At 36.6% G+C, this 27,424-nt stretch overlaps 1 protein-coding gene across 1 annotated transcript; it reads right to left on the reverse strand.

Moving 5' to 3' along the window:
- Positions 1-275: 275 nt before the first annotated feature.
- LOC121378449 (eukaryotic translation initiation factor 4E-like) lies at positions 276-19,914 on the reverse strand. The gene is made up of 7 exons (XM_041506622.1): positions 19,732-19,914; positions 11,846-12,039; positions 10,840-10,903; positions 9,229-9,342; positions 6,606-6,745; positions 4,334-4,388; positions 276-3,079 (listed from the first exon to the last, which is right to left on the reverse strand). Exons 1-7 carry the CDS (start codon positions 19,759-19,761, stop codon positions 3,020-3,022), a joined length of 657 nt encoding a protein of 218 aa, XP_041362556.1. The 5' UTR covers positions 19,762-19,914; the 3' UTR covers positions 276-3,019.
- Between the last annotated feature and the right edge of the window lie 7,510 nt (positions 19,915-27,424).

Genomic DNA, 27,424 nt, shown 5'->3' on the forward strand with positions numbered 1-27,424 from the left:
CCTGGAAGTAGAGATTTTTTTTAATTGGCTTAATTTTTCCCTTTTGAACATTGCCCCTCAGGCTTCTTTGGGGGTGTAGGCTGGAGAGCAGAAAGACCAAATTCACAAATTTATTTCTCCATGTGACATGGAAACTTCCCACAAAATGTGGCTGGAATTGATCAATTAGTTTGGGTTGAAATAGACAAAATGTGGAAAGTTTATGCACAATGGAAATGTATCGCAATAGGTCACTTAGCCTTCAGCTTAGGTGACGTAAAAAGACAAACTCACTATTTAGGATGTTCTTTTAATGAGAAATCACTCGATTCAATTTAAACTGATAGAAGCATCAACTGTACAAATCAAAAGAAAACAAGTAAATTCAAAGAATTATGGTTCTTGTCCACAATATATATATAACACCCACAAACGTTAAACAGGTTATAGTTTTGGGGTTGCTTGAAATGACAAGGGCCATAATTCCATAAATATTAAGGCTAGTGGTGCACCCAACAATCCAAAACTGTTGCCAACGTGAAATGTGTTCACTTTAATAGACATTAACTGCAAAAATGAAACACATTGTACATGTCAAAATATTTAGTCTTGTGATACCTTGCTGTAAACTTGCTAAAGTGCCCTATTTACAGCCAATGGACTTTACGAAGAAGTTGATAAACATACAACTCATTATTTAGACCAATGATATCCTGCAATGATAAGACTTCAACCTAATTAAATCTGAACACCCAAAAGTAAAATTTACCATCATCAAAGGTACTACTGTTATGTAAAGTGAGAATACTACTGTTATCTAAAGTGGGGGTACTACTGTTATGGGGGTATCCCTTACATCAGTTAAAAATAACAAATGTAAAGAAACCATGAGATTGGCAGACAGATCAGATGCATGAAATGGATTACATTTTGCTTTTAAATGTAGTGAAGCGAAATGGGTCACCACTTATTACACTAGTACATCATTAGTTACATCAGTGGCACACATAAACAAAAATTACATTTAACTTTAAAATAACAATTAAAATAATAATAAAAAGGAGAAAACCCTTCCCAAATCCACTCACAGAGTGATAATTCCCAATAGTAATTATGAATAGTAGTATCTGTATTTTTTCACTAGTTTAATCTGGAGTTTGAATCTAATCAAGATTTTTTTTTTGATTCGATTATTTGTTTGTTTTATTATATAACATTTATTGAAATATCTTAAAATATCAGTGAAATAAAAGTGTTATCAGTCACCCAGTGACGATAACACATTTTAGAGTGAAAATTTCACTATTTCACTCTAAAACTTGTCATCTTCACTGTAAGAAAGCCGGAACTATTTTGCTGCTGGTATTTTAAAAATAAAAGTAAATTGCCAAAAGTTATATAATAATGAGATTCCTAATCCAGGTTTTCTCAACAAATTAAAAATACCATAAATCCTTGAATAGACGCCTGCCTTGAATAGAAGTCTGCGTCATTTAAAGGTCCGGTCTCGTAGAGTCGAGAAAAAAATAGAGGCCTGCCTTGAATAGAAGCCTTTCTTCTATAAAGGCCAACTTCTGCTATTGTAGCTTTGATAGTTAATGACCACGTTCAAGGTCAAACGATTACAACCACAAGATGAGAAAAGGACAGAAGGGTTTTTCATTTCTCAGTGAGATAAAGAAGTTTCCATATGTACAAACACAAAATCTGAAGCCTACATTAGACTATGACCTTACAATAAGAATATTTTAGAAGCTTGTTTCAGATCGTCACCAAAAAAAAATAGACGGTTAGCCTACTATTCAAGGATTTACAGTATGTTACATGCAAAATGTGCAGAAACTACATTTTCTAGCCTTTTTTTTATTACTTTATGACATCTCTATTTATCCCAATAACCCTCAACCCCATCAATTGTTGTGTTTTAATATGTGACCTTCAATGTGAAAAGCAATACTGTGTATTTTGGCATGACAGTCCAAGCAGTTTTACAAATGTTTAAGCTGAAATGTTTGTGAATTCATGGATACAACTTTTCAATTTCAACATTCAACAGGAATCTGCAGAAAGCAATCTGGAGTACCATCTCTGTACAAGGGTTCTATGGTAGAGGTTTAGGTCAATTAACTGAACGAGTCTGCTTGAAATGCATAGAAACCAAACACACACACTCACATGCAAATAGTGGTATTATTATGCCCTCTTTTCTGCCATCGAGCAGAGAATAATATACAGTGAGAGCAAGCCAATCTTTGTGGGTATTTCAGCATCCAGTTAACTTAAGCACTGACACACATCAAACAAGTATGACAACATAAATCATGTATTAACATGAGAATTGTCTACCAGTATTTACACATTTTCAATTCTAATTTGCAAAAGCATGTTTAAAATTAATAATATATGACAAGTACCTGTAATGTTTATTGTATTTAAGATTCTAACTGAAATCCTTTTGGTACCGAATACCAATTCTCCTTGAAGGGTAATAGTTTCTCATTGGTCCAACTCTTCATCCAAACAAAGACGAACCCCCCTATTTTGCAGTCAACATGTAATACTAATTTGTTATACAGACCATATGAAAAGAATTCTGTTGAAAATAAATATTTCGTATATGTAGTGTTGATACAGAAATTATAAAAATAATAACTTTCAAATGTAAGCAAAAAATGTTAATTAAAAATTATTAAATCTACTTTTTTTTTCAACTAAAATGGAATTGGCATAAATTGATTTAAAAGTCACCAGCCTTTTTCTTTCCGTAATATTTTCCACAAGAAAGTTGTGGTTCTCATTTCTAATAAGATAATATAATCAGCTGCATCAACAGAACAGTAACGAAAAACAAAACAAACGCATTCCTAGAATTAGTTTTAAAGAAATGCTTCCGGGTTGACCAGATCCCAGAGGAACATAACAGCACATCGCACTGTCCAATGAGCATGTAATAAAGGAAATTGACAAGTGAAGCACAGACATTCTTCATTCATGCCAGCACCAAACACACATATCATCAGTCACAAATGCCTAAGGGGGGTCAGACTGTGTAGCGATTCTTTGCCGTAGATCCGGTTTTTGATATTGTGTCTGAGTGTGCCTGCAAAACAAGCAAAAATTGTGCAACCAAATGACGAGGGAGGGGGAAATGTTTCATGACCAAGATTTGTACATCTTTTTCAAACTGATTTTCCATAACCCAAATAATACAATTCCATGACCATATGATTATCATTTAAATTTTAGTGATGAACTTCTACATCATGTACATGCTGATATTTGTAGTAAAACAGTAATACTCTAAAATCAGTTTACACCCAAAACACACCAACGCTGGGTCTTGGTCTGGCAAAGACACCATATATTTTGATGTCTGGATCTGTAACTCTCATATGTTTTCAATTTTCAATATATATTAATTGCACTCTTATCTTTAGATATAGTTTCTTCTGTAAACACCAACAATAAATTATCACCATTTTACTTTGATGGATATATTAAGAAAAACAAATTAAAATATGGCTAGGACAGGCTGTAGCTGCCAGTCTGGCAATGTGAAAATATACTGTATGTTCTATGTCATCTGCTGCCAGATCTGCAGTTCACGCCAGCAGAGACGTGTTGTGCTTTGTCATTTTCAGTACAGTCTGAGTTTCATTACTCGTCATCCCAGACCCAGGCACAGCTTCGGTGTGTTTTGGGCCTTAAGTGGCAAATAACCATTAAAGTTTTTTCAGTTGTATGCATTTACTGTAATGCCATAAAAGCATTACAATACCAGTCGTATGACTAATTATCTGTATGCATTATACTTGCAACATAATGTTGTAATAGTAGGGAGACAAATACCAGTTAATTGACTAATTCTAACCAAAACCAGTTCAAGACTTGTGCTTCTAGACAACAATTGGATTTACTGATTTAAGACTTATACATTTTATTAAAAGTTTATCTCCGGATGTCTTTTTGGGTTTTTTTTTAGCATGGAGTCAGGGGCGGAAGCAATATTATGATTTTCCATGACTTTCCACGACTTTTTATTGAAAATCATAGTTTTCCAGGTTCTTCAGGCCTGGATTTTTAAATCTCAAATTCCATGACTTTCCAAGTTTTCCATTATACGTGCGAACTCTGCATGACAAGGCAACTTGTTTATAAAATATAACAAGCAAATTAATGTTCTTAAGATTAATCATAATTTTGGTAGCTGTTCAGCCTGCCATGTACACTTCAGTACATTATCAAGTGAACACATGTTGAGGAGAATACTGCATAATAGATACAGGTGTATATTATGTAGTTACATTTCAAACCTAAGGTATTTTAAATGTTTATTTAAAAAATTGGTACTTACCTGGAAAGCTATAGAGACTTTCTGTGGTATATTTAATCTTTCTTTCAATTTTTTCCTGAAGAGTAAAGTAAAACAACAGAGATAAAAAATTACGAAAATGTAAATTCAACAGCAACATTGTAATTTACAAATTGTAAAACTTTATATAAATTTGTTACCTAAGGCAATTTTGAAATGTTGCTGGCACAAATGTTCACCAACTTTTGCAACAAATAAACACGCGTTACACAATTATTTTATGGTACCCCATCCACCCCAAGAAAATGCAAATAAAAAATTGCCAGCACTCATAAATGCATTGTTTTATTCACATTAAATTGTAACTTTTTCGGGTTTATTTTTATCATATTAGTAGAAAAACAAATGTAACAAATATCCGTCTCAGAGCAAACCCTGATCAGTAAACCAAACACGACTCACAACCAGACTTACTTCAATCATTGGGTAACTGGTTACGGGGCCAGTTCCACCAAGTGAGTGTGAAGACAATGCAATCGATCGTTTGTACAATCTTTTACATCAGAATATTGAGGCAAAACGTGAAAGTTTTTACAGATTTATTATTTTATCATGAAATAAAAAAAAAGTGAATTACCACCAAATATTTAAATAAAACAAGAATCCTGCGGTATTAAATTACCTGCCTATCATGAATTTATTTAGTGTTACTAATAGGTGCATCTCAATGCATATTAAAAAAATAATAGTAAAATTAAATTTAAAATTAAACTTCAAAAATAAAAAATATTATTAACCTTCTGACTACTGCAGGCGAGATATCTCGCCCGACGTCACGTCAGTCGATATACTGTACACTGTATACAGTGCATTCCCCAATTCATATTTCCCGCCGTTTTGCACACGACACTCACCGGAAACGGAAATATAATTAAAGAAAAAATATTTTTTTTCAAAATGGTGGTTTTTGTTTTGATTTTTTCAGTTGAAAATACCTTGAAATTTTGAGTTCAAAAAGTGGTTTTCGGCAAGTATTTTCGCTTGACAACAATGGCGGCACGTCGCGGTAATTTTCAGGGATCGATAGCTGATTGTAACAGCTAATTTGATAATAAATTTGATCGTTTTACCAACAACGAAAATTACCAAATATTGCAATATGAATCGTAGTTCGGGTTTTAAAAAAAATTCTGGTCAGAAAACCACTGTTATCGGGAATAATGGACATAAATACTGGACAGCTGGCCACAAATGCCCGTAAGTAAACGCAACTTTTTCGATTTTTTTGCCTAATTTTAATCACCATTAGCCGATCTAAAATAATAAAAATTACAAAAAAAGACACGAAAATAATACTTACCGATTCATATATGAACTTTATTTCATGTATTTATGAAACATTTAAGTGAATATATGTGAGTAAAAATTATAAACTTGTACCCACTCAACGTGGTTTTTGTTAAAAATTAATCCAGTAGTCTAAAGGTTAAGGACTGTTTGTTATTTCTTTTAGGTTCATCTGGGTAGGAAACTGAGCAAACTGTGTCTGAACGCGACACTTTAACATTGAGCAAAACACAACAGTTGATGTATCTATATTTTGCCTCTTTGCTTCATAAAGGCGAGACAATAAAAATCTACACATATTACCGTATCAGCATACCCAAGGTCAAAAAAATATATACACATATTGCTTTATGAAAGCACTGCGAGTTTCAAAAATGTATTTGCCATTACCTTTTCATATCTTTAGAACCAAGAACAAAAGGTTTGTTTTTGTTTTTTTAAGTACATGTATTATGCTATGTAGATCAAGGAGGAGCTAGATTGCAGGCTTATACAAATCCAGTGACTAAGCATCATTCCCAGCTGGAGAACCTTTGGTTTGGACTAGTGGAAATTACCAAGTGAAATCCTATAATACATAGGGCACTAGCCGAACCTTATGTGAAGGCTATACCAGTGACTTTCTTAAACATGTCAAACAGTGTAGACTGGGAAATCTCCTATCATTCATGTTCACAAAAAATGTATTCAGTTTGTGAACTGCTTCATCTTTGTAGAAATATACAATTGAATGTCAACAGAACCCATAACCACTAATAACTAACCCACTGTCCTGGACAGACAGCCTAGATAGCCGAGGTGTGTGCCCAGGACAGTGTGCTTGAACCATAATTGGATGTAAACACGAAAACAAGCTAAAATGAAATGAAATGAACAGAAACCATTTATCGGCATTCATTTGGTGGAAAATTGGGGTTTGCGTGCGTGTGCGTGCAGGTGTCTTATTCATTACAGCATGAATACATACCCAATTTTTGTGCATGCATCTCCTCTTGTTGCATCTCTTGTCCATAAACCAAGTTTATCTCCCTTTGCTCTAATGTTGACCACAGCACCACAAATCTCATCACTCTGTTCGTCAAACGCTTCACCAATTAAACATAACAACTGAAAGAAAAAGAAACATTATTTCTCTCTTTTTTTTTTACACCAACCTAAAAGTACTTTGAATAATCTATGAAAAAATATTAGATATGAATAGACCATTTCACCTTCTTGTTAAAATATCTGTACTTTGAAAATTCTGAGAACAATCATCTGTTGATCAATTGTTTGTCAATAATGCATAAGGCGTACTTGGAATCAAATTAATATAATAACTCATCTAATTTTAAAATGTTGTGGATCCATTTTGGCTTTAGTCAAATATGGGACAGTCAAGGCTCTTTATACCCTCACAGAGATACATGTAAGTTGAAACAAGAACTCGAGTCGAAATATATAAAATTCTGGTCAGATACTATTCAAAACAATGATACATCATTATATCATTTACATAGTCATAGCAGTTACTGCAAATAGACCGGGGTTACTTGAAATGTTCTGTGGGTAACCCACAAATAGCTTACTAAAATTTTTAATTCTCAGTTGCCCAATACCTGTATATGTATTGCAAAAGGAAATTTAACACATTTGGAATTAAAACCGTTATCATGACAGCTAAAGTGTGTGTGTTTACAAAACAATGAGTCTAAAATTGGGAAATGAGACAAGCACATAAATAGTTTGATTGACATACAATAATCATAAAATATTAGTGAAATCCAAATAAGTGACATATTAAGGACATAAAACTTTAACCAGGTTGGCATTATCAGACACGTGACAGTATTATACAGTGAAACCCCTCTAAACCGGACACCCCCGGGACCAAGTAAAATGTCCGGTTTATAAGAGGTATCTGGTTTAGATAGGCTAAGTTCTGTACTGATTTGTTTTTAAAAGGGCCATAAAAATGTCCGGTTTTGAGGGAATTCCGAGTTACAGAGGGTCCAGTTTTGAGAGGTGGTAGGTCTCTTTAAATCAGCATCATGAAATATTAGCATTCTTTATGGCTTTGCTAAATTCGCCAGTATTTTATGCTCGCTAACATTTCTCGACTTACACTCCTGTGTAAATTTACTGACAGTGGAAATACCCTAAAATTAACAATTAGTATATATACGTGAAGTTACAATTGTTCTCATGGACCTGACAACTTTTGTAAAAACATTCTTCAGTCGATCTAGAATATGAGAAAAGAAACCTGCTGTTGCTACTTGGACTTCACCTACCAAATAACAGCAAGGAATCTTTTATATGCTCATCCATGGCGATAGGGCAGCACAAAAATGTATAATTTAGTTGCCATAGAATCGCAAACTTGACCTGTGTAAGCTGATGCATCGTCAAATAGCAGCATGAAATTGTACAGCATTTTAGTAACAGTTGCAACTTTTAAACTCATCAGATAAGCTGAAATGTCAAGAATTTCACACACTTGATCAATTGTCAAATTCTTGAGAACCATCATCAACAGGGGACAATAATTCAAAATCTTTGGTAAAGTTTTAATTAGGTAATATGCCCTGCATCAATATTTGATTTATGTATGTAATTGTTTTTATGAGGAACATGTTTAGACTGCACACGTTTTGAATGTCTCTTACAGACACACCAATACCCTTCAACTTACTGTTTGAATATCTCTTACACACACCAATACCCTTCAACTTACTGTCTGAATATCTCTTGTAGACACACCAATAACCTTCAACTTACTGTTTGAATGTCTTACACACACCAATACCCGTCAACTTACAGTTTGAATGTCTTACACACACCAATACCCTTCAACTTACTGTTTGAATGTGTCTTACAGACACCAATACCCTTCAACTTACTGTCTGAATATCTCTTGTAAACACACCAATAACCTTCAACTTACTGTTTGAATGTCTTACACACACCAATACCCGTCAACTTAGTTTGAATGTCTTACACACACCAATACCCATCAACTTACTGTTTGAATGTCTTACACACACCAATACCCGTCAACTTACAGTTTGAATGTCTTACACACACCAATACCCTTCAACTTACTGTCTGAATGTCTCTTACAGACACCAATACCCTTCAACTTACTGTTTGAATGTCTCTTACAGACACCAATACCCTTCAACTTACTGTCTGAATGTCTCTTGTAGACACACCAATACCCTTCAACTTACTGTTTGAATGTCTCTTACACACACCAATACCCTTCAACTTACTGTCTGAATGTCTCTTGTAGACACACCAATACCCTTCAACTTACTGTTTGAATGTCTCTTACAGACACCAATACCCTTCAACTTACTGTCTGAATGTCTCTTGTAGACACACCAATACCCTTCAACTTACTGTTTGAATGTCTTACACACACCAATACCCATCAACTTACAGTTTGAATGTCTTACACACACTAATACCCTTCAACTTACTGTTTGAATGTCTCTTACACACACTAATACCCTCCAACTTACTGTCTGAATGTCTCTTACACACACTAATATCCTTCAACTTACTCTTTGAATGTCTCTTACACACACGAATACCCTTCAACTTACTGTTTCTAACCAAAAGTTGTCTAAATCGGATGCCCTCTGTTGTCTGTTCAAATTGACTAACCATCTTCCACCAATCCGATTTCTGTCGTCTTCCCACATAGGTTGAATGCCTTCCTGTCATGAAACAAACATACTAGAGAACACGCCCACAGCTGGTTCAATTTAAATTAAAACAGTTCACGAACCAAAGAATGGTCTTTATAATAAAAAAAAATTAAATATGCAATTTTTTCCTTTTCAGTGTCTGTATATTAAACAGCATTCGAAATAAGCAATTGTCCGTTTGTCCTGACAAGTGAAAATCTATTCGGACAACCGAAATGTATCTTGATTGTTGTCCATTGGACAAGTGAAAATGTTCGATCAATGTTCGAAATTGAAAATTTTGGCCAGTATCCCAGTTGGATACTAACATTTCAAAATCTGGTATCCCACCTGAAAATTTAGTATTATATGGTATCCCGGTGGGATAGCCACGATTAAAAATTCACTAGCCCTACTTTACTTAAAAGTTAATACAATTTAGTAAAACTGTATTAACAGTCAAACATGTTACCTAAAGAGGAAGATAGAGTTTAAAAACACTAACATTTGGAGGGCTGGGTGTGGACAGGATATTCATATTTACAAAATGAGAATTAAGTGCAACTTTTGACCCACAAAATTCACTAGCCATCGGGGCATGGCAATAGTAGTTATTTACTAGCCCAACATTGAATATCACTAGCCATGGGAGTGGGGCTACCATAATCTAGAAGCCCCGTCAGGCATGGCAATAGTAGTTATTTACTAGCCCAACACTGAATATCACTAGCCATGGGAGTGGGGCTACCATAATCTAGAAGCCCCGTCAGGCATGGCAATAGTAGTTATTTACTAGCCCAACACTGAATATCACTAGCTATGGGAGTGGGGCTACCATAATCTAGAAGCCCTGTCAGGCATGGCAATAGTAGTTATTTACTAGCCCAACACTGAATATCACTAGCCATGGGAGTGGGGCTACCATAATCTAGAAGCCCTGTCAGGCATGGCAATAGTAGTTATTTACTAGCCCAACACTGAATATCACTAGCCATGGGAGTGGGGCTACCATAATCTAGAAGCCCTGTCTGGCATGGCAATAGTAGTTATTTACTAGCCCAACATTGAATATCACTCGCCATGGGAGTGGGGCTACCATAATCTAGAAGCCCTGTCTGGCATGGCAATAGTAGTTATTTACTAGCCTAACATTGAATATCACTAGCCATGGGAGTGGGGCTACCATAATCTAGAAGCCCTGCTGTAGTAGCTCAACCTTTGTTTAATTTCCTTCTCTTTTTTCATGCATTAGAAGGCAATATCCTATTTTTACTATTACAATATAAAGTAATATGTTACAATGACAGCAAATTCATGAGTCTCTTTTCAAGTTCTCAAAGCTACAAAATCATCAATGTGCTACACACTGATGACCCTAAGACAGTTTCAGAGAGAGAAAAATTATGTGATCAACCACTCATTGTTATTAGATTGCAGATGAAAATTGTTATTATACACCCTCAAAATTGCTGATCAAGACATTGGTGAATAGATCAAATGTAATATTAGATTCAATCATTTACTTACCTTAAACAGTGAGTAATCACAGCCAGATGGTAACTTACTCGCTCTCTGAATATGATTATACAAACTGAAATAAAAGATGTATGAACAGTATGGTTGTATAGAAGATATTTGCCCCCAGTTAAAAATAAAACATTTGTAGGCATCAAATCCATAATACCACCCGTAAATATAAAAACTCCATGTTTTGTCCACAGTAAACTGCAACGTTTTTTTCATGGAACAGTTGAATGTCTCGTATTTCTCAAAAAGAAATACCTGGCTACCATAGACCCTAATCACATCACTAGATTTGTGTGTGATTTGTCTATTTGATGCACAAAAATGATGTAAATAAACCAATCACATTACAGAACATGCTAAATTTCAGTTTACAATAAAGACTACACAGATAAGAAACAAGTATAAATATGTAAAATTGATGTCTACCGACACACCTACACATTTAATGCCCAGACTTTTCAAAATCATAGTGGGCAATTAGGCTTCAAGGTATGTTTCATTTTTAATAACAAGACATCGATGCTATAAATACAAGGTATATTTATTCACATTATTCAATTATAATTACAAACTTCCCACCATTATACAATTTACACTATGTCTGGAGAAGACGTCACTAAAAAAACTTAATGTTATCCTTCGTTAAACCTCAGAAAATTACATAATTACGTAAAATGGGACATCATTATGTAAAACAGATCACGGAAAGAATGTAAAAAAAACTTATTCATGTGTATTTTAACTAAACAAGTTGTGTTGTTTGTAATTATAAAAATATTTAATATTTTTGCTGAATTTATTAATATATAGCATTATTAACAAGTCACAAATTTAGTATAAAATTGCTCCACTACACTACATTTAGTGATGGTTCCTTTTGGATTTGGATCATTGTTGTACATACATCAAGATGTCTTTGAGTATATTATTTGATTTTAAAAGTGTCTTTACAAAATTAATGTAACTGAAACTTATATTTTGCTAAATATGAACTGAAATAACCTACGCCCAAAAATCTTCAACTGTGTCAAATGAAGTAATGCAACGCAGGTTGTCGGCCCAGTCTCGCGTCCTGTCGTTCTTGAAAAACCAGAGAGACCACTTGTTTTGAAGTGGGTGTTTTATCAACAGTTCAGGGGACTCACACCCGTCTCCTTCAGCTCCTTTTTGCTCCTCACTATCTTTTGATGCTTGCAAATCCTGTTAACATAGGGCACAACACATCACAGAGTTTCTTGGGAACAAAGTAAACAGTAGTTTTAAATAATATATTATATGGATTAACAGCAGTCTTGCACTTGTCCAAATGGTACTTTTGGTACCCTTTTGTTAACGTGGCAATATTTAGACAAAAAAACAAGTGCAGACTCGGAATTATTTTGCCAAAACAGTGTGGAAAGATTTTCACATTTAATATGCCTTACATTCGCCTGGGTACCATTTCATATCTTGGCATAGTTAGCACATAAATTGATTCTGAATTTGCTTCATTTCATTGGTTCCCTGTGGGGGAAATAATGTTGTGTTAACCAATTATGTAGCTCGATTCATTATTGACCAAAAGACAACAAAGATCCATCTTTATCTAGACATTGCCATATTTACAGTTATCACAGATGATGGGTTACATTTTAAACTGCGCACATATATTATTGTAGATTGGTGAAGCCACATTTCTTTCTTGTCCAGTGTTGAGCACAGTGTGACTGTTCAGCGATAGTATCATGTAAGGGACATAATCGTTTCAAATTTATTGCCTATAGAATGCGCTAGTAGTCCGGATCCGTTATGCCACTAACTATGCCAGGGCTTGCGAAATATGCACTTACAATTTAATGTTTATTCAATTTTTTATTACTCACTATTTGGGCAGGTTGAATGTTTTAATTTTTATTCAATAAAAAAGGTAAAAGTTGGTTGTTCACTGTAACATATATATTTACAAAATAGAACAAAAGACTTACAGCAGCAATACATTATATTTATGATATCATATTGCTATATTTCATTCTGTTTGTTCAGAGTGTGCGAGTTAAAGGTGTGTGTTATGTGCGGGATGTAGTCCAGTGGTAAAGCGCTCGCTTGATGTGCAGTTGGTTTGTCAATGGGCCATTTCTTGTTCCAGCCAGTGCACCACGACTGGTATGTCAAGTTTTGTCAATGGGCCATTTCGTGTTCCAGCCAGTGCACCACGACTGGTATGTCAAGTTTTGTCAATGGGCCATTTCTTGTTCCAGCCAGTGCACCACGACTGGTATGTCAAGTTTTGTCAATGGGCCATTTCTTGTTCCAGCCAGTGCACCACGACTGGTATGTCAAGTTTTGTCAATGGGCCATTTCTTGTTCCAGCCAGTGCACCACGACTGGTATGTCAACTTTTGTCAATGGGCAATTTCTTGTTCCAGCCAGTGCACCACGACTGGTATGTCAACTTTTGTCAATGGGCCATTTCTTGTTCCAGCCAGTGCACCACGACTGGTATGTCAACGGGCCATTTCTTGTTCCAGCCAGTGCACCACGACTGGTATGTCAAGTTTTGTCAATGGGCCATTTCTTGTTCCAGCCAGTGCACCACGACTGGTATGTCAAGTTTTGTCAATGGGCCATTTCTTGTTCCAGCCAGTGCACCACGACTGGTATGTCAAGTTTTGTCAATGGGCCATTTCTTGTTCCAGCCAGTGCACCACGACTGGTATGTCAACTTTTGTCAATGGGCCATTGTCAATTGCCATTTCTTGTTCCAGCCAGTGCACCACGACTGGTATGTCAACGGGCCATTTCTTGTTCCAGCCAGTGCACCACGACTGGTATGTCAAGTTTTGTCAATGGGCCATTTCTTGTTCCAGCCAGTGCACCACGACTGGTATGTCAAGTTTTGTCAATGGGCCATTTCTTGTTCCAGCCAGTGCACCACGACTGGTATGTCAAGTTTTGTCAATGGGCCATTTCTTGTTCCAGCCAGTGCACCACGACTGGTATGTCAAGTTTTGTCAATGGGCCATTTCTTGTTCCAGCCAGTGCACCACGACTGGTATGTCAAGTTTTGTCAATGGGCCATTTCTTGTTCCAGCCAGTGCACCACGACTGGTATGTCAAGTTTTGTCAATGGGCCATTTCTTGTTCCAGCCAGTGCACCACGACTGGTATGTCAAGTTTTGTCAATGGGCCATTTCTTGTTCCAGCCAGTGCACCACGACTGGTATGTCAAGTTTTGTCAATGGGCCATTTCTTGTTCCAGCCAGTGCACCACGACTGGTATGTCAAGTTTTGTCAATGGGCCATTTCTTGTTCCAGCCAGTGCACCACGACTGGTATGTCACGTTTTGTTTATAACACCACCACCAGAGCACATTTTTAAATTGATCACTGGCTACTGGATGTCAAACATTTGGTAATTCTGAGAAAACCTGCTGCATTTTTTCATTAGCAGCATCTTTTATATGCATTTTTCCACCGACAGGAAAGCACATACCACAGCCTTTGACCAGTTGTGGTGCACTGAACCTTACGATGAGAAAAAAAAATTGTTGAATGGTTCCACAGCAGCAGTCTGATCCTGCGATGCAAGCACCTCAGTCCAGTGCTCAACCGACTGAGCTAAATGCCACCCCCTGGTACATGAACAGCTGTGGTATGTGCTATCCTGTATGGGATGGTGCATATGAAAGATCCCTTGCTACTAATGGAAAATTATAGCAGGTTTCCTAAGACAATATGTCAAAATTACTAAATGTTTGACATAATAGACGATGATTAATATATCAATGTGCTCTAGTCACTAGTAGATGGTATCGTTGAACAAAACCAGGGTTCTTACACTTGAAACAACATAAAATTTAAAACACATTCCAGGACATGAAATGTTCAACAAATGAATGTGTTTTTTTATAATAAACTGTTGTCTGAAGTTAGACAGGTTATGAGAACAACAAAAGTAAAGATGCAAAAAAAATAAGCCACCAAAATGTCTGGACTAAATTTCCAGGACACAATAAAAATGAATGTTTTTTCCTGTACTGGATTTTAAAATTACAAAATCAAGGATTTCCATTACGAGTAACAACCCTCAAAAACCTTTATTTTACACATTGCCTGTAACATTTATTGCATGAATAGGTCGACATATGATTTTTTTTTATGATGAATGTTTTTTGGGGAAATGTTTTATATTTGGGGTATAAAACGATTCTCAAACTTGTTTAAAATGTTTTTGCACAACTTAAGAAAGTGTGCTAATTGATTCACTCTGTACAAACTGTAATTTGTACTAGGTAAGTTAAAGTTCGTTATGTTCAATGACACCACAAGAGCATATTGGTTTATTCATCATCGGCTGTTGGATGTCAATCATTTGGTAATTCTGACAAAGTCTTAAGAGAGGAAACATGCTACATTGTTCTATTAGCAGCACAGACAGGATAGTACATACCACAGCCTTTGATATACCAGTCATGGTACACTAACTGGAATGAGAACTAGTCCAATGGGCCCACCGACGGGGATCAATCCCACACCAACCACGCATCAAACAAGCATTTTACCACTGGGTTACATTGTACTGGGTACCTTTTGTTTGGAAACATTTTGGTTTAGGTATTCTTTATCCAAAGCATGATAAAAATAAAGTCACATTTGTAAACATGTTTATGAGTTTTAGCATATATAATTCTATTTTATAATTACTGTTTTGTAATAGGCATCTTGATTGGTTAAAATGCTATCACGTGATCTAAAAAAAAAACGTTCATTTTTCCATGAACATGAAAACTGCACTTTTTTGGTAAACAACAGAATCCCCGAGGATTCCATCGTTTCTATATTTATCCCAAGTTTGTCTGCACTGTGAGTGGCGGTGTCAATTCAGGCTTTAAACAACTCCAGTTTTGAACTGAGACATAATGTATATGACAGGCCACAAAAACGAAGTTATAGCAAAGAATGCTCAACAAATCAAAAGAGAAGACATGAGCGCAGCTCTGTCACATTTGACAAAAACACCAAACCGACAACTTACAAGCACGAAAACACATACGTGTCTTCGTGCACAATTCCGCGACCTGTCCTTTCCGAGAATAATATCACACAATCACAAACTTCCTCTGAAATCCACACACAGTAACACTTAAACCACTTTATCCCTTTCAAGTCAGTCTTCACATTAATTTTCACCAATTCAACTTTTGACAACTGCAATTTTAATATAGGTAGTAGACCAAGATAAATCTTCTAAATAATTTGACGCTCTCCCTCATGTTGATTAGGCCAAGTAAAAAAAATTGTTTGGTTCCTGTTACATGCCAAAAACAAATAGGGTAGGTTGGTAGGGAAAACTTTTTTTTTCTTTTCTTTTTTTTCCCCCCATTTTCGAGCTAATATTTCCTGAATAGTATAGCAGATTAATATATTAAAAGCTCTTTCTTTGTGTTACAGTGCAACTGACAATACGTACTCTAATGAGAATCATTAATTATTTTCTATAAAAAAAAACCATGTCGTAACCTAGTCAAACCACAATCGGTATTAATGTAAACACCACCCAAGTCTAATACTACACGGTAAGGTTATAAACTACGATAACACTAAAATAACACTATAATTTGTTCATTGGAAAAAAGTTTTAATATCAAAGGTCTGATCCACAACATGGTTACACCCCCTCACAACTACAGCAACAACACTGATCTTCCCGGCCTATTTCATTGCCAGTATTGCAGTAACAAAATGTACATCATGAACACAACGAAGATGTCAATAAAAATTAACAAAATAAGTTAACAAAAAGATCTCCATACTAACTATCCTCATAGCAGAGATATCAAAAGAAAACAACTATTTTCAGGAAAACAGTTTCCCTTTTGGTCGTCCATAAGGACACTGCACAGTATCTTTGCACTGTTGACAAAGAGGTAAAACAGGTTTGTATTTTTGCTTTTAAAGGTCTGATCCACAACATGGTTACACCCCCTCACAACTACAGCACTGCAGACGCTATTAATGTGAAAAGAGTTGTCATTTCTTAAGGTTTTGGGTACTACCAGTTCATTTCAAATGCCATGGATATCATATTTAATAATAAATACAGGAGTTATTTGTCAAACAAATGCAAAATATTGATAGAGTTGATGTCTAAATATTTAATTTAAGTAATCTTTTCAACATAATCGGCTATTTTCATGTTTACTCTTTATGTTTAACATTGAATCGTAACTCGGTATTTCTAGAAGTTCGATTACGTTTTAGGGAATTCCCCTACCAAAATAGACTGGACATTTGTATCATTCTGCTTTTTAACAGTAAACTAGCGTAACATTTTGAAGATTGGTTTTACAAGTTCCGAGTAGTTCCAAATGAGTACGAGAACACGTCCGAGAGCATGTGGTGTCAATGGCGTCTTCCATTTACAGAGTAGAATGTCAAAAATGTGCTCATTCAAATCAAATAATATTACACATGTATTTAAATCAATTTCAAATGAAACGACATTTCGGAACACCTTGTCACATTCCGCTACGCTTATATTTCGTGGAAACGAGGAGTTCCGAAGCTCTCGGAAGCTTTTCATTTGGAACTCTTCGGAGGTAAAATTGCGCGAAGTGTTCCGGGTCTTCTGGTAACGAGATCTTGGACTGACAGATCTCGTGGCATCTCTCTGCAGTTGTTGTTTTTAGAGTCGACGAAAATTAGGATTGATATTAATGGATTATTAAATAAAACAGGTGGAAAAAAAAAGGGTGGGGAAAAGGTTAAAAAAAGTTTAGGGTCGGCACCAAAAATTTAGGGATGGTCGGGTAACCGGAACCAAACAATTTTTTTTACTACGCCTTAGTTCAAAATTCATCGAAAACATTTTGTGTTATCAGTTCATGTTGTTATTTTAAATTTTATTATTGCATGAACGTCAAATTCTTAAATAAATACAGGGCTTGAAACTGTCTGTGACCAGGTCGCCAAATGCGAAGTCCCGTTTGGGCATTTAAAAAATAAAAAATAATGGCATTAATCTTTTTTCTATAACATATGAGCCACTATTAAAGGCATACTGTCACAGATCACTGACCTATTTAATTGTCTAACAAATTACCTGAGCAAAAATAATTTGATTTGACCCTAAATGTACTTTATTCAACCATTTTCATAACCACCATACTCCATTTATTAACGACATTTTGTAAAAATAATTGAATTATGGCAATGGTCCATAATTCAAAAACTAAAATTGTCCAGAGGGATGACATGGATTTCACTCCATCATGGTTCAGTTACGGTGATGCGATAGCTAGATTTGGTTTTCAACGATTAATGTAATTGTTATTTATTATCAATTTTTAGAGAAATAAGGTCCTTAAATCTGTGACAGTATGTCTTTAATAACTGTATTGCATATATTTATTCCACATTAAAATCTTGCTTGTGGTTCGCAAAACTGATAGTTATCGGCTTAACGTAATTTGCCAACATACATTTGTATTTATAAACATTAATGTTGTAGACAGGATTTACCAAGGTAACAAAATGTTGAGTACTCATTCAACGTGCTGTCATGAAGCCTCATGAATGGTGATTTTGTTACTGTCTTATTTCCATGTTTTCCATTACATAAACGTTGACAAAAATCAAGTTTTCCCCCTTCGTGTCATTGTAATTTTTAATATTTCGTTAGCAACACTGAACATCCCACCCACCCACCCCAAGTAAAGTCCGGTCACTGTTTGATCACAGCTGTAAACATGATCGTGTGATTTGTTGCCTAGCTAGCTGCTCTTCCAGTCTGCATTCCCAAAATGACACTGACAGGTTCATTGAAAATAACTGTATCGCAATCTGAAGTACATCATCAAGTCAGTGTTCTCTTTTAATTTTTCATTTCAATATCATGTATGTTGGTATCTTTGCTATCTAGAAATGGTTCTTCAAATCAGTATTCTTTTACTGAAGCAAATTTCATATGCTTACTTTAAAATTTTGCTTAAAAGCTAAAAAATTAATATTTTGTGATTGGGGCTACCTAAAGCAAGTTTGGGCCACTGAAAATGATATTTTAGTGACCCAGATATTTGTTTTTGGGCCACCATATTTTTTGGCGAGTTTTAAGCCCTGTTAATAGGGTATATTTTGACCACAATATGGATACATTTTGACAAAAAAGTGGGTGTTTCGATCAAAATTGGGTAGTTTTGGTTGGGTTCATTTTGGTTGGGTTATGTGTTAACCAGCTCCCCCTGAAACATATTTAAAAGTTGGGGGTGGGGGGGGGGGAGATGTCGGTAAGGAAGTCTTATATTAGGCCTACATTAGATCAAATTTATAATTGTAAAGCCTAGATAGGAAAAATATCCGCCCGGTCCCCCTTCCCCTACCACCCTAGTCCTGCCATAACCCTAACCCTACCCTAAATAAAAGAATGGAGGGGAAAGGCGGATATTATACCCCTAGATATATTACCACAAATTGTATAAAATAGTTAATAGCAGAAAGTGAAAGTTTGATAAATGCATTATATTACAAAAATAACTATATTACGAATTTGCGAACCCGTCGAAATTAGATCATTCCACGATACATGCAGGTGAAATACTGCTGTTTAATCTCATTAGTTATACATTTATACTCAATTATTCGAATCAAGATATATCTATATCTCTAAATTCCTGATCTGACAGGAAAAAAACCCCATAATATTACTTTCCTCCAAATAAAAACTAAAGGAAACACTGAGCCAAACAGATTCCGAGGTCAAGAACGTAGGAGATGCACGTTCAAACATACTGTATTCGGTTTGTTATATAGTTTTACCAAGTGAAATGGATCCCAACTCGAATGAAACATCGGAATCAAAATATAAACAAAAAATACAGCAGGGAACTTTTAAATAAACCATACACCTAAATATACCTCTTTTGAATCATCTTTATCAGAAGCCATGTTTCCAATATGGACGATCACATGGTACCCGGCGTTTCAAACCGAGGCCGGTAGACAAGCAGTGGCAGCCCTAATGACGATATACTTATTTTTGTGATTATATTTATACATTATTGTTCAAGCACGACGTTTTGATCATGTTATTGAACTGTCTTTGAACTGGCTAAACAAGATAAACTATTGGGAGAATGTGAGAATAAAGAAACAAAGAAAAAAAAACCCTGTCGCTAACACATAAGCTATTTTTAGGGTCACCGGGCGTTTCGGCCCCTGTACATATTCGGCCCAAGACGTTTCAGTCCCATCCTGTCCTGGATGGAAGCACCGGCTGAGGCCAGTACTTATGCCCAGGACAGGCGTGCGCTACAAGAGTTTTCTCTGAATGTGCACGTTAAACAATTTTCCATTCCATTTCAGTCCCAAACCGTTTAGGCCGTTTTCACATAATTTATCAGTTTTTTGGCATCCGCATTCCGCACCCGCACCAGCTACCGCAAACGTCCGTCAACCATCGATTGTATTGTAGGTGCATATATACAAGACACAACAAGACAAAATATTTATTCACATGACCAAGATAACTATTTTTTAAAACAAATCAATCATGCGCTACTTCAGTACTTGTGTACAAATTACATTTATACACCTGTAGGCCCTAATGCAATCGAATTTGACGGACAACGGACGTGTATGGAAGTGGGTGCGGGTGCAAAAAAAAAGAGAAGAATGAATGAATGAATGAATGAATGTTTAACGACACCCCAGCACGAAAAATACATAGGCTATTGGGTGTCAAACTATGGTAAATTGAAAACACAGGGGATAACCGCATGCGGGTAATTGTAGTTACTCGCATCCAATATGGCGGAGGACGCACATGAAGAATCAATGTGAAGTTCCGTATTTCTAAGCATTACATTCACATTTTAATAGAGCGTATCGGCAGTTGCTTTAGTATGAATATATTTCGAATCAATGAACTAAGGATAAGTTGTGTCATTCGGCTGATAATGAAATCACAAAGTTAGGCATGATGAAGGTAACTTCGAAGTGGTGATGTAGGTAACTGTCTAGTCAGCTTCTGATGAGATGTGGGTATCTGACAAAAGGGATGCGAGTAACTGCAATGATGAGCGTAGCTGTAGGATGAGAGTATCTGCAGTAGTTATCTCTTCATAACTAATGATCGCCATCTGCGTCAAGAAACAATTAGTAAAAAACATTATTCTTATGTTTTTCCATTCATTTTCTTTTTCAGATTATTACATGTGCTATTTGTGCGATACATCCTCCACCCTTGCCAATACTATTTTAACACACCCCATCAAAACGTACACAGGGGCCATTCATATATTACGTAAAGCTCGAGGGTGTTGATGGGTGTAGCGCCAAACGTTATGTGGCGTTACAAGGGGGGAAATAACGCCATGTCGTGGCTACTTCATTTAGCTATTTATTAATGAAACTTTTCATTCCTAAGCTACATATCTATCAATAAAGTTTATACAAACAATATTATAAATATATTCACGGCTAAACAAAATTATTAAAATATATATTTGGTTAAATTAGGCCTATGTTACTAGCATTAATTATACAGCAAGTATGTTTCCGATTTAAAAATATGAATCGAAAGAACCATGTGCACACTTTTCGCATAACATCTATGCGGAGTTGTACTGTGTGGCACCTCTCGAAAGACGTATTTTCATGTGAAGAGACGATAAATGCCACATGTGTATCTCTTCCACCGCCATGTAATGAAGGGGGGAGGGAGGGTGTCTAATTTTGATATAATAGCGTTACGTAATATTTCAATGGCCCCATGGTGAATAATTGCGGGGGGGGGGGGGGGGGACGAATGTTGCCTTTGATTTAATAACAAACATTAGGGCACTAAGGCAAGTTCGAGGGGTACCAAGGCAAACATTTCCTTCAAAAGAGTGGCACGAAAGCAACTTACTTTTTATCAAGTTTCTTAGAAAAAATTTAAATTCATTTCACCTTATGATCTTGGATACGGACAGTGGGGTGATCAGTGGCGTAACCAGGGGGGACCAGAGGGCTTGGATGCCAGGTGCACCCCCTCCCCCCAAAAAAAAATCCTGCCAACGCCACTGGATACGGATGCCTTGATATGTGTGTGGTTGTCATGTTTTTGTACTGAATGGACAGTAGCTCGAATGTCTTCTGGTCGTAGCCCGCGGTCACGACCAACACGCGCTCTGCAAGTCCACAGTAACTACACAAATGGCAATGGCAAAACTAAGTTTAGTTGAAGCACTCGTACCCAAAGACGTTGGACATTTGGCTGCTGACGAGCTAAGCTCTAGCGTGTTTTGTTTTGTTTTTGGTTGTTTTTTGTTGTTGTTGTTGTTTTTGTTTTTTTTTAGGCCTATTTTCCCTTGCCGGGGCATTTTGATGTCCAACAACAAAATACAAAAGTGAATGGAAAGTGTGCGTGCGTGCGTGATTCGGTAAATATTGGGAGTATATTTTAATTTTAACTTTGGTATAATCTAACATTACATTTTCGTTTGGGGTAATTGTCCTTTCATCTTTCAGAGTTTGGGTAATATGTCGGACTATTTCAATCTTGAAAGTTAATACAAGAAGACTATAAAAACTTAAAGCTATATTATAGTATGACTTTACCGTCGAGTCATTTCGTCTTATATTCAAAATAAAGTAATCAATCACCCAATTTTGAATTATTTGTGATTTGAACGGCATTCTTCATCGAACAGTTACCCTCATCCAACCGTAACAGATACCCACATCCTTATGATGTTGACACTTTCAGTTACCAACATCACACGCGATTTTTGATGTCCGTTATTTAATTCCCAAATACTATTTTTTTTAAACGTATGCTTCAAAAATGCATATTTTATATATTTCATGAAGTCTCTGTATATGAATATCTCAAAAATGCACGTTAAGAATGGAAATTCACATTGATTAATACTCATAATTTGCGTTCATCGCCATCTTGGATGCGAGTAACTATTGCGGTTATCCCCTGTGATCAATATAAAAATTCAAGATTCAAACAAAAACACAGTGTAAAGAACCATGCAAAAAATACAAATATCACAGATATATCAAATTAAAATTTAGAGTAAAAGTTAGTATCACGTAAAAATTGTAAAACTAATTCTGGATGGAATCGAAATGATTCCATCACATTTGTTTGTCCAAATATATCTTTTCGAGTTTCATGCAGATGCTTACTCCACCAAAATGTATCGCACCATCAGAAGACACTGACAGTGCTCACACTGAGGTGGAGGATCTTTCTTTAAGATAAATGAATGGGTTAAATATGTATGACCGATACGATGATGATGATGATGACGACTAGTTTAACGTGCCCATATACCACTAGGGTTTCGAACACGCCCATCCCGAGTCCAACCTCCGATAAGATCGGTGGCCCGACTCGGGATGGGGGGGGGGGGGGGGGGATTGGGGGTAGTGTTGAAAATGGGCAGAATTTTAAAAATAGCAATTAGTAAAAAGGTTAATAGAATAAATTAAAAAAATTAAAAAGTTACGAGCCAAAAATAAAAAGAATTGACTGCTCGGCGGAATATTTATATAATTTGGAGTATTTTAGAAGGACAGTCCAAAAATAAATAAGTGAAAGAAGAGAGGATCGGATTATTTAATAAAAAAATAAATTAAAAAGTAATTTCGACATAAAATTTTGAATGAAGGTCTAAATATTTAAAGTCCGATCTATATGTCCACGTGAGTGGCCTCGTTAAGGCCGTTAGGGTGCGGAGGTTGAGCATACGGCGAGCTGAGGAGCTGTGTAACACTCCGGGACGGGAGCATATGACGTCTCGTGGCCAAGTCTTGAAGGACGACTTCGTAGCCGGCGCTGCAGATCGTCTTGACGATTCGATGGATTGTGGTGTTGTCCATTTCTGTCAGTAGAATCGCTTGGCGGTAGATCTTCTGGCGCCGGTGGGTCACGATGAGTCCAGTCTTGTTCTCTAGTAGGACGAGTGTGTGGAGCTCATGGTGGCATCCGTCTGGTAATGGTTTCCAGTTCTGGTTGGAAAACCAAACCCTCAGCTTCGCTGTATCCGTGGTGTCACCCTGCACGTAGTCGTGGAACTGAGCCTTGTGTTTCCCCAAGGCCAAGTGCCAGTCATCCTTGCGTGCAGGGGCGTGAGGCTGTCGCGCTGGCTGGACTGGAGGAGATGTTGCTTTCCTCTTTCCAGCCGCCGTCGCACCAACAACATCCACATGCGGCTCAACGGGACCGGTCTGTAAAGTCGACCACTGCACCGGAGCAGGCATGGGCGTAGAAGTCGACATAGAAGGCGGCGGTGGCGACTGGGTCATGGCGGTGTCCAGCAGGCCTGCCGTAGCGTCGAAGGAAGTCTCCGCTGGTGACGTCGTCTTCCTCTTCGGTGAAGTAGTGGGGGGCGGCGACGCAGAAGGGACCGCCACTGGCGGTTGAGCCGCCCGCTTTGATCCCCCCTGTGCCGTCTCTGGCACACGTTCCTTCCTTCCTCCTCTTCTCGTCTTCTTAGAGAGTCCGCGTCGCCGTAAACCAAAGTCACGGTCACCTGTGACCCGGTATTCGCGACGCGAAACTCCAGCAAAGTCCCGAACGAAGCTATCATACCTCCCAGGGGGGGTTATTAAATCGAGAGTACAAGGTACAGCGTCTTGTCTCATCGCGAACGCAAAACTTAAAGAAATTATCTTCTTAACCGTTTATGGAGTTTTGGGAAAGCGCAGATACGCATTTGGGGCCATTCAAATATTACGTAACGCTTAGCGGGTTGGGGTGTAAGTCCAAGCGTTATGTGGCGTCATTAAAGGAAATGAATGGGGTGGCTAGGGTGGGTGTAGGTTATAGGAAGATCATCAGGAGGTCAAGATATGTCCTAGCCGCAACAAACAGTGGCCAGGTTTATGACATAAGTGATATAATATAAGCTAGACAAAAGACAACATAAGAAAGACAAATTTGCAAAGCAGAAAAGAAACCACTGAATGTATCAAATCTGTTATATACCTTGGTATATACAGAGACATTCAAACCGAGTTTGGCATCCAGTCTAAGTTATAAGACAAAAGGGATGACTTCAGCTTTCCAGAAGCAATATATTCTCTATTTCACCTTTTGGAACTTACATATCACAATGTGTGAGGTATCTTAGGACAAGCTCAAGGTATGCCAGTTTCACTATGTCATATTATTCTTGTACGAAAGTTGTTTTATCACAGTTAAAGGTAGAGTAAACTCAAAAGAGATTTATGTGTTGGAAAGATGCATACCACCAACACATACTGACACTTTTACAAATGAAAAACGTGTAATTTTAGAGTTAATAAAAAACCATGATCATTCCTGCTAACTGGGGGCAGCCATTTTGTTTTGTTTTTGTGACGTCCGGTGGTATAGTTTGGGGCAAAGTGACGTCAGCTCCGTCCATCTGCTCTATGCACAGTGTAAACAAATGCTCTAATTTACGACAAGGCGCTTCGCTTTCATCAACCTGCCTGCTAAAACAACATAAATGACTTGATAGTATAATAAACTATTTAATTAAATGTATTTCAATTTGCATCAATAGAACAAAATGGAGTTATAGTATTTTTCGTTTTTTAAAAATCCAAAGAAAAAAAATGCATATTATTAGGCCTATTGGTATGCTATGTTCGAGCAAAAACGGCCACTCATGATACCCAAGTGATAATTTTCTTTTCTTTGGGACTACGTAATTGGTCAGTTTTGTGATTTTTAGATGGGAAAGTCTACTTAATCAAGGGTTTTTCAGAATTACTTACAGTAATAAAGCCACAAACCATAAGACAGTTATTTCAACACATTGACAATGGTAGTTTATTTTGTATTAAAAATAATATATAATTTTGCTGGCTTACTTGGATGACTATTATTACAGAATATTGTGATGCATCCGCAAAAATCTGGTATGTTTTGTTTCTTCAGTTCGAAGACTAATTCATGACGTGACATGTTAGGTACTACGTAACCACCAGAGGGCGTATTCACTGGGATGATACAAAATGGCTGTGCCCGTTATATACAATAGCCGTCATATTTAACCGTTTTATTAATTAACTATACGAGTATACTTGTTGATATTAATCAATAATGTGCATTATATATCGTTGAATATGCATACCAGGTCAAATGCCTTGATTGTCACTTCCTTTAAGGACTCCTGAAAGCTTTCAAAACAGTTTATTGTAGATATGTAGAGGCTATATCAGGGCATAATTATTTATGCTATATGCTATGTTTCTATATAGCATTAGTGTCTATAGCACTTTTATTAATATCAGTAGGCCCGTGGGGGTTTCATGCACCTTTGCCTGCCTGGGGGCAACATATTCTGAAAAGGACAGCTCTTCCCAGAATTTTGCCATTGGTTTAAAGAAACACGCCCACTAAACCTGGCTGGCATACACCTATTTTACAGTAAAAGTATTACATTGGCATTGGCTGGAATTACCACAAAAAATTATTCAATGTCAGCAAGTTACACATATTTGCAAACTATATGCATTCCCTTGTCAACTTCAATCTAATAATTGCCACTACAAAGCCGTCTGCTATGAAATACTCAAACATCAGACTACTTGCATGGATACTTTCTTGATTTTCGTCAACTAAATGGAAAAATAACTGTGATCTGTAGCCAATAAGCAGATGTTTGTCTGCATATCCCATTCTGACTACATACCTCTTGATGTTTTTTAAACATCTTCTACAGAATTTTTATTGTTTAAATAAAAACAATTAGCTATTGGCTCAGCTCTTATTGGGTGCCACTTGTGTGGAAAGATATACTCACTTTTTGCAAACACCTGATATCATCACTGTTTTAACAGTGATTCATGAGAGCATGCAATCACAACTGTCTGAATATCTTGTATTCTGTAATCTGCTGTCTAAAGGCAGCATAACAGGATATCTTGTCCTGGGAAGTGGCAATCATGGGAATTGTCATAACCTTGCCAAAACATCATCTGAACTAATGTCTTATGTGATATTATTTTGAAACTGTTATTGTCATTCAGATTTGATTTGTTGGACAAGGGTATGGTGAGACAGTACCTCAGGAATGTGCAATGTTACACATAACAGTATTTGATGAATATGAATAAGGTCCATCTATAAATGACAATTCCCATATTTGTTAAGCAGGTGGTATTGAGTCTACTTGACTAGGGAACAGAATTTGTTTTTAAAAATTGATTTTGGAGGAGGCAAATTCTTCTGATCTGTTGAATTCTTCAAGTCTGCTTCAGGTGGATTAATTGCCTTTTACTATATATGTATGAAACTAATAATTTGCTGAATAATCCAGAGCATAAGGTTGGGTAATTTGGTGTTTGTATTCTTCACATTTTATAATTTTTTTGCTACAGATAGTCATTATGTGAAAATGGAAAACCCCATTTCAGGGCAAATAGGTTTCACCCCGTCACTGATGTGTAATTTCAAATTTCTGGCAAAACAGACTATGACACAATGGTGCACATGGAAGGCAAGGAAGGATGGTTGTATGTAATAAATGGAAATCAATTGGGCATACAAATTTCTGTTTTGTCTTTAGAAGATACATGTAGGCTGACTGATTAACTCAAGACCATGTTATAAGTGGAACTT

This window comes from Gigantopelta aegis, chromosome 8, assembly GCF_016097555.1.
Source record: "Gigantopelta aegis isolate Gae_Host chromosome 8, Gae_host_genome, whole genome shotgun sequence".
Taxonomy (NCBI): Eukaryota; Metazoa; Mollusca; class Gastropoda; order Neomphalida; family Peltospiridae; genus Gigantopelta; species Gigantopelta aegis.

What these genes read in the sequence shown, in the direction of transcription:
- LOC121378449 (XM_041506622.1), bottom strand. Translation starts at nt 19,761, where the DNA reads ATGGCTTCTGATAAAGATGATTCAAAAGAG. An exon ending in GTGATTACTCACTGTTTAAG is followed by an intron (nt 9,343 to 10,839) that starts GTAAGTAAATGA and finishes GTTTCATGACAG; the next exon opens with GAAGGCATTCAACCTATGTG. An exon ending in GATGCATGCACAAAAATTGG is followed by an intron (nt 4,389 to 6,605) that starts GTATGTATTCAT and finishes TTTACTCTTCAG; the next exon opens with GAAAAAATTGAAAGAAAGAT.